Source organism: Furipterus horrens, unplaced genomic scaffold, assembly GCF_987537825.1.
Source record: "Furipterus horrens unplaced genomic scaffold, mFurHor1.1.pri manual_scaffold_5, whole genome shotgun sequence".
NCBI classification, from domain to species: Eukaryota; Metazoa; Chordata; class Mammalia; order Chiroptera; family Furipteridae; genus Furipterus; species Furipterus horrens.
Window position 1 is genome coordinate 127,276,089 of NW_028327175.1, and position 17,574 is coordinate 127,293,662.

The window sequence follows — 17,574 nt, forward strand, 5'->3', positions numbered from 1 at the left end:
TCAGCAAGCCATGAGAATTCTATGTGTTTCCTTGGGCTTTTGAAGTTAGGTTCCTGAAAAACTTGACAGTGCACTGGGCTAACCTAATTTCTTTAAAGCCTGATGCTCATGTGTCAGTAAAGCAGTAGTGTTGGGACTTGCAGCTAAAACACACATTCATACCACCTCTGAGGTATGTTCTGAAGGTGGTACTCTGCTGAGTGGAAGTACATTGGCCTGCTTTTGGAACAAGATAAAAGGAGAAAGCATCATTTAGAGGGTAGTAGATTTAAGCTTTGATTGATGATCAGAGTAAGTAACTCTTAAGGTTTTTCCCTGCCTTTTTTAGAAGTGCATGACCATCAGTGCGTACATGCTCGCCATAGTAGGAGGGCAGGGTGGTTTTAGCAGGAAGCATGTATCGGTGTGCCCAGTAAGGCCCTTTTGCGCTGTCTGTGCAGGCGCAGCTTGTAGCAGCCTGGCAAGAGCTGTGCCAGAGTGACCTACCCCTGGACCAGCAGCTCACTGGACTCTATGATGCCTTACTTGGAGCTTGGCACACGCAAATCCAATGGGCTACACAGGTAACAGCTCACTTGGGTTCTGGGTAGAGTAAAGCATTGGTGAGCAGGACACAGGTGACTGCTCTGGGAGTTGTCTTTCAGTTTAGAGCACTGCCTGAAGAACCTCTCCATTTGCTGCTGTTGTGGAACGTATTAAAGAACTAAGTTTCCAAGACAATAAAATCTCTATAAATCTTAGTTAAAACTCTACTTAAAACTTTTTTTAATTTAAAAATATTTTTATTTTTAAAATTTTTTTATTTATTTTTAGAGAGAGGGGAAGGGAGGGAGAAAGAGAGGGAGAGGAACATTGATCAGTTGACTCTCATACATACCCCAACTAGGGACCAAACCCGAAACCCAGACATGTGCCCTGACTGGGAATCTGGTGATCTTTTTGCTTTTTGGGACTATGCCCAACCCACTGAGCCACACTGGCCAGGGCTCAGTTAAAACTCTTATCATCATTCTTACCTATATCTTAAATAGAATCTAAAGTAACAGTGTTGTTGTTCAGCTAGGGGAGTCTGAGGAATTCCTGAAGGCCATTATCTTCTGATCTAAAAGCAGGAGGCCCTTAAGTGCTGTTTGAGTGAACAAGATCGGTTTTATCTTAACTTTGCATAAAATTTACCTGGTCTAAAATTAGTTTCTCTTGTTCTCAAAATATGTCGACAGTTAGCAGAAGAATGTGATTTTAGATCCACCCTCTGACTTGGGGCAGAGGTGAGACTGAAGAACTTTATTTGAAGTGGAAACTTTTCATCACTTACTCATCCCAAATCTCTAGGCATTTTCAGCTGTAAAGGGAGTGAACTATTGTCCCCTTGTCTTGATGCCAGAAGGTGCAATATGTCCTCCTTTAGAAGGAAAAAGGCTGCCTTCTCAGTGATGACTGACTGGGTCTGTATATGGTGTGACTGATATTTTCTTCCAAAATTATTTGTGAATCACTCTTCAAATGTTTGTCAGTCATTTGTTGGAATTAACTCAGCTGTAGTTGGAGAGAATTTCTTGTATAGTATCATGTCATGCAAGGTGGTTAAATCACTCTTCTTCATCCTCTCTGTTTCTTTCTCCTTCAATCAACCGATTTCAGACTTAAGAAAAGAAAACCGAAAAACAATGTCCTATAAAAGTTTCACAGTATTTATGTAATCTTTAGTTTTCGATCTATACTCATTTATGTGCTATCAGCCTCTTCTGCTGGTATCACCAGGATGAAAACAGTCCATGTTCATATGTACTGATGTTCTTCACATCTAGGAAAAGGATTTAGACTTCCCAGACTTCTAGTCAGGCCTCATCCCAATTTTGTAAGGCATGCTTTTATGCTAATTCATACTTTGGACCCAATAACCCATTCTCTTTCAGAATGTAAGCATGGGAGGGGGCTGTCCTCTCTTGAAGCTCAATCTAGTATAAAAGAAACCCGAAGGCACTGGGGTAAATGTCTCCTTCAAATATTCCCCCTAGTATTTTAGTAGGAAAAATTTCTAACATATAAACACTTAAAAGCATTGTACAGTGAACACCCATGTACCCACCTCAGAAGTTCCACAGTGAGCATCTTGCTGTATTAGCATTATAGATCTAGTCATCTGTTTATGTGTCTGTCCGTACATTGACCCATTTTATTTTTTTGATTCATTTCAAAGTAAGTTGCAAATATCATTCACTGCAGAACATACATATTTTTAAAGTAGTTTAATATTTACTTGTTTTTTTTTTTAAAAATTGGGAAATACAATGATCTTAAATATGCCATTTGATTAGTTTTCATAAATGCAGCTACCTGTGCAACTTCATCCTCTTTTAAGATACTGAACAATTCCATCACCTGGAAAGTCCCCTCATGCTCCTTCCTAGTCAGTCTTTGCACCAACACCCCTGAAGGCAGCTACTGTTCTGATTTGTTTCTACCACAAATTAGCCAGTTTTAGAATTTGATATGAATGGAACCTTACAGTGTGTGTTCTTTTGGTAAGGATTCTTTCATTCAGTGTGTTTTTTGAGATTTATTCATGTTGTTGTGTGTATTAGTAGATCGTTCCTTTTTAAAATTAAAAATAAATTTTTAAATCCTCACCTGAGAATATTTTTTAAAAGTATATTTTATTAATTATATTGTTACAGTTGTCCTAATATTTTTCCCTTTGGTCCCCTCCACCCAGTACCCTGCTTCCCTCCAGCAATCGCACACCTCTCAGTTCATGTCCATGGATCATGTGTATAAGTTCTTTGGCTTTATCCTTTCCTTCCTATATTATTCTTAACATACCCTGTCCATTTTGTACCTATTAATTATGCTTCTTAATGCCTGCACCATTTCCTCCTTTTACCCCTTCCTCTCCCAGCTGATACCCCTCCAAATGATCTTCATACCTATGATTCTGTTCCTATTCTGGTTGTTTGCTTAGTTTGTTTTTGTTTTTATTTTGTAGATTCTGCTGTTGATAGCTGTGAGTTTGTTGTCATTTTAATGTCCATAGTTTTGATCTTTTTCTTTTTCTTAAATAAGTTCGTTAGCACTTTATCTGGGAAGTACTTTGTCAGCCCTTCCATTCTAAATGACAGCTTTGCTGGATAGAGTAATCTTGGTTGTAGGTCCTTGCTTTTCATCACATTGAATACTTGTTGCCAATCCCTTCTTGCCTGCAAATTTTCTCCTGAGAAGTCACCCCTTTATAGGTGACTCTCTGTTTTTCTCTTGCTGTTTTTAAGTCTCTCTTTATCTTGAACCTTTGGCATTTTAATTATGATGTGTCTTGATGTGGTCCTCTTTGGGTCTAGCTTGTTTAGGACTTTCTGTGCTTCCTGGGCTTGTATGTCTATTTCCTTCACCAAATTTTGAAACTTTTTTTTTAATTATTTTTTCACGTAAGTTTTCAATTTCTTGCTCTTCGTCTTCTCCTTCTGGCACCCCTATGATTCGGGTGTTGGCACATTTAAAACTGTCCTAGAGGTTCCTAAGCCTCTCCTCATTTTTTTCAGTTCTTCTTTCTTCATTCTGTACTGGTTGATTGTTTATTTCTTCCTTATGTTCCAAATCATTAATTTGAACCCTGGTTTTCTTCCCTTCACCACTGGTTTTGTGTGGATTTCCCTTTGTTTGACTTAGCATACTCTTCATTTCTTCCATTATGCATTTGTCATACTTAATCTTGTCTGTTAAGTCTGTGAGCATCGTTATCATCAGTGTTTTGAACTCTACATCTATTAGGTTAGCTGTCTCCTTGTCGCTCAGTTATCCCACTGGAACCATGATCTGCTCCCTCCTTTGGGTTGTACTTCTCTGTGTCCTCAACATGACAGCCTCCTGTATTTGCCTCTGTGTCTTAGGCAGAGCTGTCACACCTGTCTGAATGAGTATTTTTTCTTTATTTCTTTGTTTGTTGGACTTCCATTCAGTTCATTCTTCTGGTACTTCTGGTTGTTTTTTACAGTTTTGAAGTCGTATTCCTTCTTAATTGTGAAGGGAAACACAGCATGTCTGCCTATTCTTCCATCTTGGCTGGAACTACTCTAGTTTTGCTGATTTTTAAATTGGTTTTTCTATTCTCTCTTATTTGTCTCTGCTCTAATCTTTATTATTTTTGTTGTTTTGCTATTGTTGCATTTAGTTTCTTCTATTTCTAGTTCCTTTATGTGTACAATTAAGCTACTGATTCGAGATTCAGTATTCCCTCACTTATCGCGGGTATTATATTCTAGCCCCCCCCGCCCCCCACGAAGTAGGAACCTTATATTTATTCTACACTCTTAAACCTATGTAACTTTAACAACGTACGTATACAGTACCACAAAATCCCATGATATAGCAAAAAAGCTGTGATAAATAATTAAATATAATATTTTGAAAAATCCTGCGATACAGTGAGGCCGCGATAAGTGAACCGAGATATAGCGAGGGACTACTATATTTCTTTTTTAATGTCTGCATCTACAGCTATAAATTTCCCTCTTAGTACTGCTTTTGCTGTATCCCTTAAGTTTTGCTGTGTAGTGTTTTGATTTTTCTTCATCTAAAGGTACTTTGTAATAAAATTTTTAATTTATTGATTTTACGGTTTTTAAACATATCTTTTTGGCCTTATTGTTGCATAAGAACAATCTTATATCTTGCTTCATGTTTGTGCATATTTAAATTGTTATTTAAAAAAAACATTTAATTATCAGTGGAGGTCTGAGAATCCCCCTCTATATTCACTGTGTATATGATTTAAGCTTTGTCCAAGATACCTATTGAATAGAATGGGCAAAAGCCTCAGTGAATAAGTGAATCTATAATCTAAAAGGCTCTGGATACACTATTTCTGGTGGTCCTTAAGTTTACTAAAGATCTACATTAAGAGGAGAGAGGTGTCTGTGAGCCGGTCTACAGATCTTCTTAAAGGTTCTGCAACTCTGAATCAGTGAATTTCTCTTTTTAAATTCTATTTCATTCCCCTTTTTCCAGTTCCTCCCAATTTCTGCATTGCCATCTTCATAGTCCTCTCTCTAGCCAGTTTTTGGTGACCATCTAAATACTACATTTTGTAGATTTGAAAATAGTTCAGCACTTGGAGCCAGTGACAGACATAAAGTAGCCAAGTTGCAAGTCCTGCAAGTTCACTTGTCTTTCTGAGCATGTTCATCTTAACTTTGAGAAAAACTCGGGGCTCATAGCTCTTGATAAGACCACTTGTAGTGATCCAGGAAATTGCTTTTTTAGAGTGTATGCACCCATTTGATCATGGGTACTAATGCACATACCACTCTCCCATTACAGGTTTTCAAGAACCCCTGTGAGGTGGTGACTGTGTTGCTGATTCAGACCCTAGGAGACCTGGCGCCGGCTCTGCGAATGTGCCTGGCCTCCAGTGTGGAGCGGGCAGGGCCAGAGCTGGAGCTCCCCAAGCTGCTGGAGTTGTATGCTGCCACCGCCCACTTTGCCAAGGGGCTGGAGATGGCACTGCTTCCCCATTCACGTAAACATTTCTCTCCCCGTCTCCGGCTTGTCTTTTCTCACTGTTGTTGAAGCTTCTGGGGTCTGAGTTGGTTTGCCTTTCCGGGTGCCTGATTTTACAGAAATGGAAGGTGTCACTGTTTTCCTTCTCAACAGATATGATAACCTTTCCCCTGAAAACTACCATTATGGAAATAGTTGCTGCTTAATATACTGATCTAGCAGCAGTGCTGCTTTGGTGCTTTACATGTTCTGGGGAACTAATGGACCCTTCATAGAAGGTAAAAGAGGCGGGTAGACATTAGTGGCCACCAGCGCTGGCAAAGGTTACTTTGGGAATATAGTGTCCTCTTCCTTCTAAGTCATCATTTAACCTCAGGAAATTCAACCTAAAAGTTTTTTCAGAAAACAAATGGGTTAAAGGAGCTTTTTGATGTGGCAAGAAGTTGTGAGGACAGGGATGCTGTATCAGGACTGCAGATGGCCATAGGGTGAAGCGGCATCCCCCATTGCCATCTGAGAGCAGAGCACTCCCTGTCTCTGTTTGGGCGCATGATGCTCTGGGGTCTTCGCTTCCCTACCTCTTTCCATCTGTGGTAAAAGCATCATAAACTTTTAAGTAACACAGACCTCATGACGCATGCTGCTGTCAGATCAGGCAATAGCTCCAGGAAGGTCTTGTTCTGCCATGGGTGGTTGCTGTGTCATCACCTAAGCTTATTTAATAGTTATTCTCTTTAATTATACTTGCATATAATTACCTTGTACATTCCAGGGAGTATGTTTATTGTTCATGATCCTGGTGATTCATAGGTATTTGACACACTCAGTGTCAGGCCTTGATTGTGGGAGAGGCACAGTGGCTGTGTATGGCAGCTTCCAGGAGACAGGGATGCCCTTCCAAGTGGCCAGAGGGTGCGGAGGCCATGCATCCTGCTGGAGTAGAGAGGGATGAGGGTGCTCTAGGAGTAGATTACCTTCTTCTCCCTGACCATGGACAGTATTGAAGAGTCAGATATGTAAGTGCTTTGTTAGTCAGCCATACTGGTTTAGTTTTTCAGTGATACCTATTGCTATTGCTATTTTCAAAAATACTTTTTAAATTAAAAAATACTTTGGAAACAAAAAAGAATAAAAATTAGTCTCATCACTCAGTGAGAGTCACTGCAACATTCTGTATTTCCTCCCAGTAATTCAAATATAAATAAACATTTTTCATAAATACTTTATTATTTTTTAAAATTTTTTTAAATATTCTATTTACTTATTTTTAGAGAGAGGGGAAGGGTGGAGAAAGAGAGGGAGAGAAACATCATTGTGTGGTTACCGCTCACATCTCCCCAACTGGGGACCTGGCCTACAACCCAGGCATGTGCCTTGACTAGGAATTGAACCAGTGACCCTTTGGTTCACAGGCTGGCACTCAGTCCACTGAGCCAAATCAGTCAGGACCATACATATACTTTATATGCACACGCATACACATGTACATGTTTTTAAATATTTGTTGAATATAATCATATATTCTCTTTTATTAAAGTATATTTTATTCATTAATGCTGTTGCAGTCGTACCAATTTTTTTTTCCTTTGGCTCCCCTCTGCCCAGTACCCCCCTTCCCTCCTGTAATCCCACCCCCTAGTTCATGTCCATGGATCATGCATATAAGTTCTTTGGCTTCACCCTTCCCTATATTATTCTTAACTTCCCCCTGTCTATTTTGTACCAACCAATTATGCTTCTTAATCTCTGCACCATTTCCCCGTTTCTTCCTCTTCCCTATCCCACCTGATAACCCTCCAGATGATCCCCATACCTGTGATTCTGTTCCTGTTCTGGTTGGCTTAGTTTGATTTTGTTTTTATTTTTTAGATTCAGTTGTTGATACTTGTGAGTTTGTTGTCATTTTCATGTTCATAATTTTGGTCTTCTTTTTCTTAAGTAAGTCCCTTTAACATTTCATATAATAATGTCTTGGTGATGATGAATTCCTTTAGCTTTACCTTGTCTGGGAAGCACTTTCTCTGCCTTTCCATTGTAAATGATAGCTTTGCTGGATAGAGTAATCTTGGTTGTAGGTCCTTGCTTTTCATAACATTGAATACGTTTTGTCAGTCCCTTCTTGCCTGCAAAGATTCTTTTGAGAAATCAGCTGATAGTCTTATAGGCACCCCTTTGTATTTAACTCTCTGCTTTTCTTGCTGTTTTTAAGATTCTCTCTTTATCTTGAACATTCGGCATTTTAATTATGATGTGACTTGCTGTGGTCCTCTTTGGGTCTAGCTTGTTTGAGACTCTCTGTGCTTCCTGGACTTGTATGTCTATTTCCTTCGCCAAATTTGGGGAAGTTTTTCTTCATTGTTTTTTCACATAAGCTTTCAATTTCTTGCTCTTCCTCTTCTATTTCTGGCACCCCTATGATTCGGATATTGGCACGTTTAAAGTTGTTCCAGAGGTTCCTAAGCTTCTCATTTTTTTCAATTCTTGTTTTCTCATTCTGTACTGGTTGCCTGTTTTTTTCTTCCTTGTGTTCCAAATAGTTGATTTGAACCCCGGTTTCCTTTCCTGTACTATTGGTTTTGTGTGAATTTTCCTTCATTTCATTTACCATAGCCTTCACTTCTTCCCTTGTGCATTTGCTGTACTTAAGAATATCTGTCAAGCCTGTGAGCATCTTTATCACCAGTGTTTTGAACTCTATATCTGTTAGGTTGGCTACCTCCTTGTTTATTAGGATGGCTCTCTCCTCATCACTTAGTTCTCCCACTAGAACCTTGATTCGTCCCTCCTTTGGGCCATACTTCTCTGTCTCCTCATTTTGACAGGTTCCTGTGTTTTTTGCCTCTGTGTCTTAGGTAGAGCTGTCGCTCCTCTTACATTGTAAGGGGTGGAGCCTTCAGTATTCATCAGTATGGGTGACCTGTTTTACCACGTTGTGGCGCTGTATGTGGGGGAGGGATTTGAGAGGGAACAGTGCTGCTTGCTCAACACTGGCCCCTTTTCCAGGCACTTCTCCCACTTCTGTATGGGTATGGCGCCCCTCTAGCTGTTGCCCTGGCTGTGGTTCCCAGAGTGGGTTGGTCTGCAGACATTCAAGGACTTTGGGGGCTCTTTAAACAAGCAGACTCTACTGAGAGACCGGCAGTTTCTTCCTCCGGCCCAGACCCCACTGGTTTGCACTGACAGATGCAATGAGGGTTTATTTTCCCTGGTGCTGGAACAATGAGCTGTGCGGTCTGGTCTGGTGCTGGGAGTGCTGTCCAGTTGTCCCTTCCTACTTTTTAAAACATGTGATCATGCTTTCAGCCAGCCTGCCACTGCTGCCACCACCACACTGTGTCCTCTCTGCCCCAGCTTCACCCTTCCTACCTGTCTGGATGAGTATTTCTTATTTATATCTTTGTTTGTCAGACTTCCATGCAGCTTGATTTTCTGGAACTTCTGGTTGTCTCTAGTTTTGAGGTAGTTGTATTTCTCCTTAGTTGTGGAGGGAGATGCAGTGTGTCTGTCTAGGCCTCCATCTTGTCCAGAAGTCCTCCTCTTTTTGCTTAAAATAACATAAGGAGAATTTTTTTATGTCATTAATGTTTAATGACCACTTTATAACTATGAGTTACTATAATTTTTTATTTGCTCTTGAAACAGTTCGGTCAAAAACAAGAAAGCACTCAAAGATTGATAGGGACATATCAAAAAGATACAGGCTCTAGCCTGAAGGAGCAACCACTGGCCAAGTTTGAAGTAATTTGAACGTTAAAATTAATAACAATAATGGATGAAAATACAAGGAATAAAAAAAGAATTCATGAATTCATAGTGATATTAAAGAGAGAGAAAGAAGGGAAAATCCCTTCTTTACAAAAGAATGCTAGAACATAGATTTAGAAGGAATGAGATAATTAGGAAATCACCATTTGTTGTCAGTGACGTTAAAGTTTATTCAGGCAAGGATTATCAATTGATGCCAAAGTCACTGGGTAAATGTTCAACTTAGAAGTTGAATTGCTGTGTCATAGACTATGCTCATTTAAATTTTTTATTTTTAATTAAAAAAATTTTATTTACCTACTTTTAGGGAAGAGGGGAAGGGAGGGAAAAAGAGAGGGAGAGAAACATCAGTGTGCAAGAGGTACATCTATTGGTTGCCTCTCGCAAGGCCCTAACTGGGAACCTGGCCTGTAACCTGGGCATATGCCCTGACTAGGAATTGAACCACTGACCTTTCAGTTTGCAGCCCGGAGCTCAATCCATTGAGCCACACCTGCCAGGGCTGCCAATTTAAGTTTTTAAAAGATTTTATTTATTGATTTCTAGGGGGAGAAGGGAAAGAATGAGCAAGAGAAACATCATTTTGTTGTTGCACTTATTTATGCATTCATTGGTTGGTTCCTGTGTGTGCCATGACTGGGGATCAAACCCATAACCTGGGTATTGCGGGACAATGCTCTAATCAACTCGGCCAGGGTTTGCCCAGTTAAATTTCTGGTACAAAATTTTAAATTTTTATGTCGTTGAATATAAGACTTTTGGGAATGATTAGTGTGTGGGTACCCTGTTTCTGTAAAGTCCTGAAAAAGTTTTCCTGCAGAGCCTTTTCTCTAGCAGTGCTTGAACTTGACTGATGAGTCATTATTTGAAGGGGTTCCTTCTTTTTTCTTTTTGACTTTACAATTTAAAAACTTTTTAATTATAGTATGAAGAGGTTCTTAACTGTAATGGATTGTGGGACCTAGGGGCCGGTGTCTTTAGTAGTGCTTCTAACAGTAAAAGTAGGCTAGCGAATATAGTCTCTCTGAGATGAAATGGGAAAGCCTCAGTACCTATCCCCTGTTGTTTTTCAGAACTGGTTTCTGACTCTGTGTTCATCATTGCCTCTTATTTCTGTTTCCCTAAAGACGAGCACAACGTGGTGAAAGTCATGGAGCTGGTGGACGCTGTGTACAGTCTATACAAACCCTACCAGCTCAAGTACGGAGACATGGAATCCAGGAACCTCCTCATCCAGATTAGTGCAATGCCTTTGGTAATGTGACACTGCCACTGGTCACTCAGGGGTCATTCTGTTTGCTGGCCAGAGGGTTGGGGATGACATGCACCAGAAGATAGAGTTGGCCTCGGGTATGCACGGAGTGGGAACAGGTATACAAACCCATCTCTAAGGGCCTTGTGGGCCCTTGCAAACCAAATATAAAATGAGACCACAGAATACTCACAGTTTTCTATTTAAAATTCCCAATGAAAGTCTAGCTGAATGAGAAGCTTCCATCGGTGGGGATAAGTTGATTGTCTCCCTGATTTAATAATTTCTTTTGGGGGGTCAGTCTTTCATTTGAGGCAGATAAGCAAAGGAATACTAGGCACTTATAGACAGGGTCTAGGGACAGGTCTACCATCTTGGCATTGGAGGCGAAGAGATTTCATGTCCAGGGCAGATGTTAAGGTTGTTTAACACGAGGTGAGTTGACATTTAGGAACAGATGGCAGGGTAGTTAAATCTGCCTGCACCATTTTTCTGTTCTCTAGGGATGCATCTAGAAAGTCTGTCACTTCAGTGATACACTTGCTCCTGAAGGAGGCATTTTCTTTTCACGGCTTTCTTTTGGCATGTCTAATACAGAAAATTTCATTTCTAGCTTGAGAACTAGAGGGAGAGATGCCATCTTAATCACAGAAAAAGAGGAAAGAGAGGAAAAATGTAAGGATGAATGTTAGGATTTTATCACGCTTTGAGAGGAAAAATGTAAGGATGAATGTTAGGATTTTATCATGCTTTTCTGCCAGGAGTTAGTTTCTGTGATCTCACTGACCACTTAGGTGGTCCTCCTCAAGCTTGTGAAGAGCTGTCACAGTTGGGGACTGCATTTCTGATGTCCCTGTTAAGTGATTTTACTGTGGATGAGGAGGCTTGGAGGTCTCTCTCTGTATTATCTCTTTATTTGTTCTCGTGTCTGAGGCGGCTTTTGTTTGTCCATATTTGCTGAGCAGGAGCACGGGGAAGTCATTGACTGTGTGCAGGAGCTGAGCCACTCTGTGAGCAAGGTCTTTGGCCTGGCATCCACAGCTGTTGACAGATGTGTCAGATTCACCAACGGTCTGGGGACATGCGGCCTGCTGACAGCCCTGAAATCCCTCTTTGCCAAGTAAGACTGGGGAGGGAGGGCAGCGTCTGTCCCAGTAAAAATGCCTACTTTGAACCTTGGGGAAGCACTCCCCCCTGAGCCCAAGGGGACGTTCCTGAAGGTGTTCATTGTGACGGTGAGTGTAGTGCTAGAGCATTCAAGCAGTGTGACCGTCCATCAGTTTCACAACGGCTGCATGAGATATGGCGTATTCACACAAGGGAACTCTATGTGGCACTTAAGGTAGTAGTTCCATCTACACGTGCCAACATGGGTAGATCTTATAAACATTGTTGGGTGAGTAACAGTTGCAGAATAATATGTAAAGTGCCATACTTTATGTAAAAAAGAACATACAAAATCTGGGGTGTGTTTTCTGTAGCAGGGTTTGGAAAGTGTTCTTTGCAAAGGAACAGACAGTAAGTAGTTTTGGCTTCTGGGCTGTACGGTCAGTAGAGGCCTCTGGCACTTGCCTCAGTATTGTGCCTAGATGACACATAAGTGGGTGGCCGTGGCTGTATGCTAGTGCAGCTTCATGTACAGAAAGCACGAGTGCCGCTTCCTGTTCTGGGTGTTTTTATACTTTAAAATGTGTTATAGGTTTCTATGAAGTAAGGATTGGCACACTAGCTAATGAGCCAAGTCTGGCCTGCCGTCTGTGTTTGTAAATGAAGTTCTGTTGGAACACAACCATCTCCTTCACTTATTGATGGCCTGTGACTCCTTTGCACCATGAAGGTAGAGTTGGGTAGTCAGGACAGACACCTGTGACTCTCAAAACCTAAAATACCTGAGCCTTAACAGGAAGTTTGGAGCCCTGATGTGGAAGGTTAGGCAACAAATGCAAAACTTTAGTTACCTTTGGGGAGATAGAGGACTAGTGTGGTGTTCATAAGGGATCTAGTTCTATGTTTTGGTTTCTGTTTTTTTAAGGAGCACAAATTCATGTATTTTTTATATTATTAAAAGTATAAAATAAAAAATATGTGAACATCCTGCTAAGTGAAAGAAGCCAGTCACAAAAGATCACATTACACAATTCCGTCTATATGAAATGTCCAGCACAGGCAAAACTATACAGACAGGAAATAGATTAGTGGTTACCTAAGGTTGGGGAGAGGGGAACATTTGGGAGAGATGGGGCATGACTGCTAAAAGTTACGGGGGTTATGGGGGTTGGTGGTGAAAATGTTCTGAAATTGATTGTGGTGATGGTTGCACAACTGTGACTACACTGAAATCCACTGAATTGCATTCTTTAAGTGGGTGAATTGTGTGGTGTGTGAGTTATTACCACAATAAAACTATTAAAAGAAGGTGAAACTAAAGTGAAGTTTAGTTAGAAAGAAAGAAAAAGAAAGAGCAATCTAAGGCTGGATTCTCTGACCTGGTAATTGAGGTGGAAGGGCCCTCAGGAGCTTAGAAGCTCCATTCTCTGGCTTGGAGACAAGTACATTCTTAGGCTCTCCAAGAAACCTTCCTTTGTAGCTTGTGCTAGAATGAAGTTGCTCTGAGTCTCAAGAAATTTATTTTATTGGACTCAATTTTGTTTGTTGTCAAAATTTTAGAGAGCTCTTGTCATTCCATAAATACTGAGCATGCCCTGTTAGCTCTGAGGGTCCTTGGACCCAGTGCTCTCAGTCGCTTTGTGGGCAGTTAGCACCCCTGAGGGTGGCTCACAGTGCAGGCTTACATCCTGCTTAGGACATGTGTCCTGCTCGCAGACAGACGTGTGACCAGAGGGGCCTGGAGGTGTTCCTGCAGAAAGAGAAGCATTGGTGACAAGTTTAATGTAGAATTTGACCTCTTTCTCTGCCACCAGCAGAGATTTTGTGGATGGAAAGAATTTTTCTAAGATCTAGAAATTTTATTATAAACAAAAACAATGCCTTTAAAATAATTTTAAAATATAAGAGACCTGATCAGGTAGCTCGGTTACTGATGCTCCTAGGTTGCAGGTTTGATCCCCAGTCAGAGCACGTTCGAGAATCAACCCATTCATGCATAAATAAATGGAACAATGACTTGATGTCTCTCCCTCTCCCCCCCACTTTCTTTCTCTCTATTAATCAATAAATATAAATTTTTTAAAAATAAAAGGTACAAAAAATGGAAAATCTTCCTTTCTGCTGACTCTCAGTCCTCTTGAGGAGTGCTACAAGTTGCGAACATTTTGCTCTTGGTTTTCTAATTCTTCCCTCTATACTTTGAACATTCTTTTGTTTATCAACTTTATTGTATCTTGACTCTCAACTCTGAAATACAAGGCCTGAGCTGAATTAAGGCTAGTCCTCTCTTGTGCTCTGCTTCTTGCAGCTGTTGTTAGTTCTGTTGGTTATTTTGATAGAAATTCAAACTGAAGCCTAGTCACTTGCTCTTAGAAGGAGAGGTTTTGAAGCTACCAAGACAGCTGATGTTTATAAAATTAGGGGAATCAGGGTGAAACTAACATATGCAGGGTTTGAATGGGACATTGTTCAGCAGTAGGATGGGCATTAAGGGAAGAGGGGCATGGAGGGTGGAGCATGCAGGGGAGCAGGAGGAGACTGGCCTAACTTGACCCAGGATGACACTGCAGAGTATATAGCAGCTGACAAGATATTACAGAATTTGAGGGTTACAGCTGTGACAGAAGCGCGAGCTCTGGTGTTGTGGCAACCTGGGCTCAGACCCTGGCTCTGACGCTTGCTGGTCAGGACCTTGGGTGAGTTAGTGCGCCTCTGGGGCTCTGGGTGTCTTTACGCTGAGTGACCTGATGATTATAACATCGCCTTTGCTGGTGGTTATGGCTGTTAAGGGAAAGTATGTAATTAGAGCTTCCAAGGCAGTGGCTCTCATATGGTAGATACATGTGGAAATGTTGATTGTGAGAGAATGGAGAGGTTTGGAGACAGATGTGATGCACACTGGCTAACTCCCCTCCACCCATGCTTTGGAGTGTCTGCAGAGCACCTGTGTTGCTGGATAGCATATTCCTTTTTTTTCTTTTTTTAAATTTATTGATTTGAGAGAGAGAGAGAGAGAGAGAGAGACACATCAATTTGTTATCCCACTTATTGATGCATTCATTGATTGATTCTTGTTATGTGCCCTGACTGGGGACCAAACCTGCAACCTTGGCATATTGCAATGACACTAACCAACAGAGTTACCCTGCTAGGACTGGATGGCATATTCTTACACATGTTTGTCAGACTTGCAGGTTGGTGACACAGTTGTTCAGCCTCCTACAGCTGAAGCACAGTTGTGTTTCTCAACATTCCTTTGTCACTTTGTCCTCGAGGCCTCCCTCCCACCCCTCAAGGACTGATCCCTCAAGAAAGTTGTCACCCTCTTGTTGCCAAGAGAAGGGGCTGTCAGGGGAGTCTTGTTTTCATAGTTTTTCACATGAAAGCTTGAGGCCTTTGTAGAGGGAGCAGCAGTGGAGCTGTGCTTAGTAGGTGGGTCTGAAGTTGTTTCTGCTACTTGGCTTCTTGACTAGCCTTTCTTTCCGGCACACAGACATACTCCTTAGGCTGTGCCCAGGTCATTGCATGCCACTCTCCTCACTTAGAGCCTGTGGTTTGGGAAGCAAGAGAGGCACGACTTCCCGTGATACACACAAATGCCATAGGTTTTCAGGGAGCCTCTTGGCTTCCAGAACACACGACACCCAGCTTTGTCGTCCTCAGCACACCCTCTCGAGGTCAGGCACTCACTTGTTCATGTTACAAAAACTGTACCACCTTAAAAAAAATATCCCCCACATCAGCTTTCATTTAATACTTTTTAGAGAACTTCTCTGCATATTATTTCATTTATTTTAACGTCATGACAACTTTATGAGGCAATATAGAAGACAGCATTAAGTCCATTTTTTAAAAATTTCAACAAAACACTTGGTTATAATTCTTTTTGAAATTTTATTAAGCCTATTGGAGTGACATTGGTTAAAAAAGTTTCAAGTGTATGATTCTATGTCATCTGAATATTGCATTGTGTGTTCACCACCCAAAGGCAGATCTTGTTCTGTCACCATGTATTTGCCATTCAAGTAATTTTAATTATTCAGTAATTAGGTTTTATTAGTTTACTTTCTCTGCAGTAGTATTTTGTAACTATAAAAGCATGAGGAAATTAAGGTATCATATTTCTTTAAAATTGATACTGCCACTTTAGCTCTTTTAACTTCATTAGTATCATTTAGAATAAAAATTCTGTGAATCTGTATTTATTTTGGGGGGGTACTTTGTGATATCAGTCTTGGGTAACATAATGGAAAACAGTAGATACTAAAATGTGAGGTCCAGAGTTTGTATGAAATGAGGTAATCCTGACAAATGAGATAGCAAGAGCAAACAGGCCTATTGAGGTTCTGGAGATCTGTGTGGGGATGATGATTAGATCCATTTTAAAGATGAGGAAACTGAGGCTCAGAGACACCCAAGTACTTGCCCAAGCCTGTAGTCAAGTCTTCATTCATTCAGGACCTATTTCTAGTGTCTCCTTTATGTCAGCCTTGTACTATCCCTGGGTATACAATTATAAGCTTCAATGAGACAGTCCTTGTCCTCCCTGAGCCTCTAGTCTAACAACAGCAGTAAACATAAAACAGATTAAATAAGCTTTTTGATTATAGTTAGGTAAGGTGTGGTGAAGGGAAGTATGTGGTATGCAATGGGAGCAAACAGCACAGTCTGTGAGGAAGAGAATTTTCAACTTTGAAACCTAATAATTGACTTAAATGAAGTTGGCTCTTGCCTGTCATGGAGATTGGTTGTGTAATCCAAATTTGGGGGACTAGAATGTAGCAAAAATTCCCTGGACATCAGTGAACTGCCTTATATAGCATCCCATGATGTTTAAAAAAGAACTGCATCTGTTAGGACAAGGGAGTACTTTACCTGCATCATTTCTCACCTGGCTGATCACCAGAGTTGTGGTCTTTGCAGCTGTCCCTTTCCTCATCTTGGGCATCTCTTAAAGCTTCTTTGTCAGGTGAGAAGACCTTTTGTGGCCAGAGATTTATGAGCACTCTCACCCTTGGGTAGGAGCCCTCTGAAGATGCTCTCAAGGTCATCAGCACTTTGTTCAGCAGACTGGATGATTCCAGGGGTCTTTAAGTCTGAGAAGTTTTATGACCACAGCCCTGTCACTTTTTGTTCCTTTCCCCATAGGTATGTGTCTGATTTTACCAGTGCTCTCTACTCCATACGGAAGAAGTGCAGGTTGGATGACATTCCTCCCAATTCCTTTTTTCAAGAAGACTGGACAGCCTTTCAGAACTCTGTCAGGTGAAGTGGGGGTTGTAATTTAAGCACATGCCTCATGCAGTCAGTGTTGATATGCACAGTGTAGTATATAAAATGACAAATATGTTTGTAAGGGGTCGCTTTTTTCTCTTTTACTGTTTTTTTTTTTTAAGCAAATACTCTAGACTAAAAAGAAGCTCATGAACAAAAACACAACACAACAAATACCAAAAAGACTCCTCTTGCTTTTAAAATATTTTTACAAGTTCTTTATGAACTCTTCATCTCCTGTGATGATTTAAATTTTTTATATTTGGTTTTAGATTATTTTTCCCCCTTAGCCTATAGTTTTTACAGACCTAAAATAACTTAGAGTTTATATTACAGAAAATGCATAGCTGATTGGATCCGGTTTCTGGATCTGAGTGCCATAGTATTAGATGCTAAGACAGTGTTGTTTGGCCTGCAAAGAGCCATGTAAGAGATTTGTGAAAGGCATTGAGATGACCCGCCCAAGTGGTTGTTGACAGCCAGATCCTGGAGTAGCCTGTATGACCTGTGAGGCAATAGGTAGACACATGTTGCCTCAGTGGCCTGAGACGTTTGGCTCTTGATAAGTCCAGCCATAGAGTGCAGACTGCTGGCCCACAGCCATATCTGACCTATAGACATGTCTGGTTTGATCACAGCATTTAACAGTTTTTGGATTAGTTGTTAACATTAAAAAACCTGAT

General features: G+C 40.8%; 1 protein-coding gene across 2 annotated transcripts in view; it reads left to right on the forward strand.

Annotated features, from left to right (window-relative positions):
- The window catches only part of COG7 (component of oligomeric golgi complex 7), a 74,056-nt gene that overhangs the window by 17,419 nt on the left and 39,063 nt on the right, over positions 1 to 17,574 (forward strand). For both annotated transcript variants that reach the window (XM_090277754.1, XM_090277753.1), the window contains exons 6-10: positions 441 to 563; positions 5,314 to 5,512; positions 10,386 to 10,513; positions 11,476 to 11,630; positions 16,766 to 16,882. In XM_090277754.1, the coding sequence (XP_090133880.1) occupies positions 441 to 563; positions 5,314 to 5,512; positions 10,386 to 10,513; positions 11,476 to 11,630; positions 16,766 to 16,882 (722 nt within the window). The remainder of the gene's footprint in view (positions 1 to 440; positions 564 to 5,313; positions 5,513 to 10,385; positions 10,514 to 11,475; positions 11,631 to 16,765; positions 16,883 to 17,574) is intronic.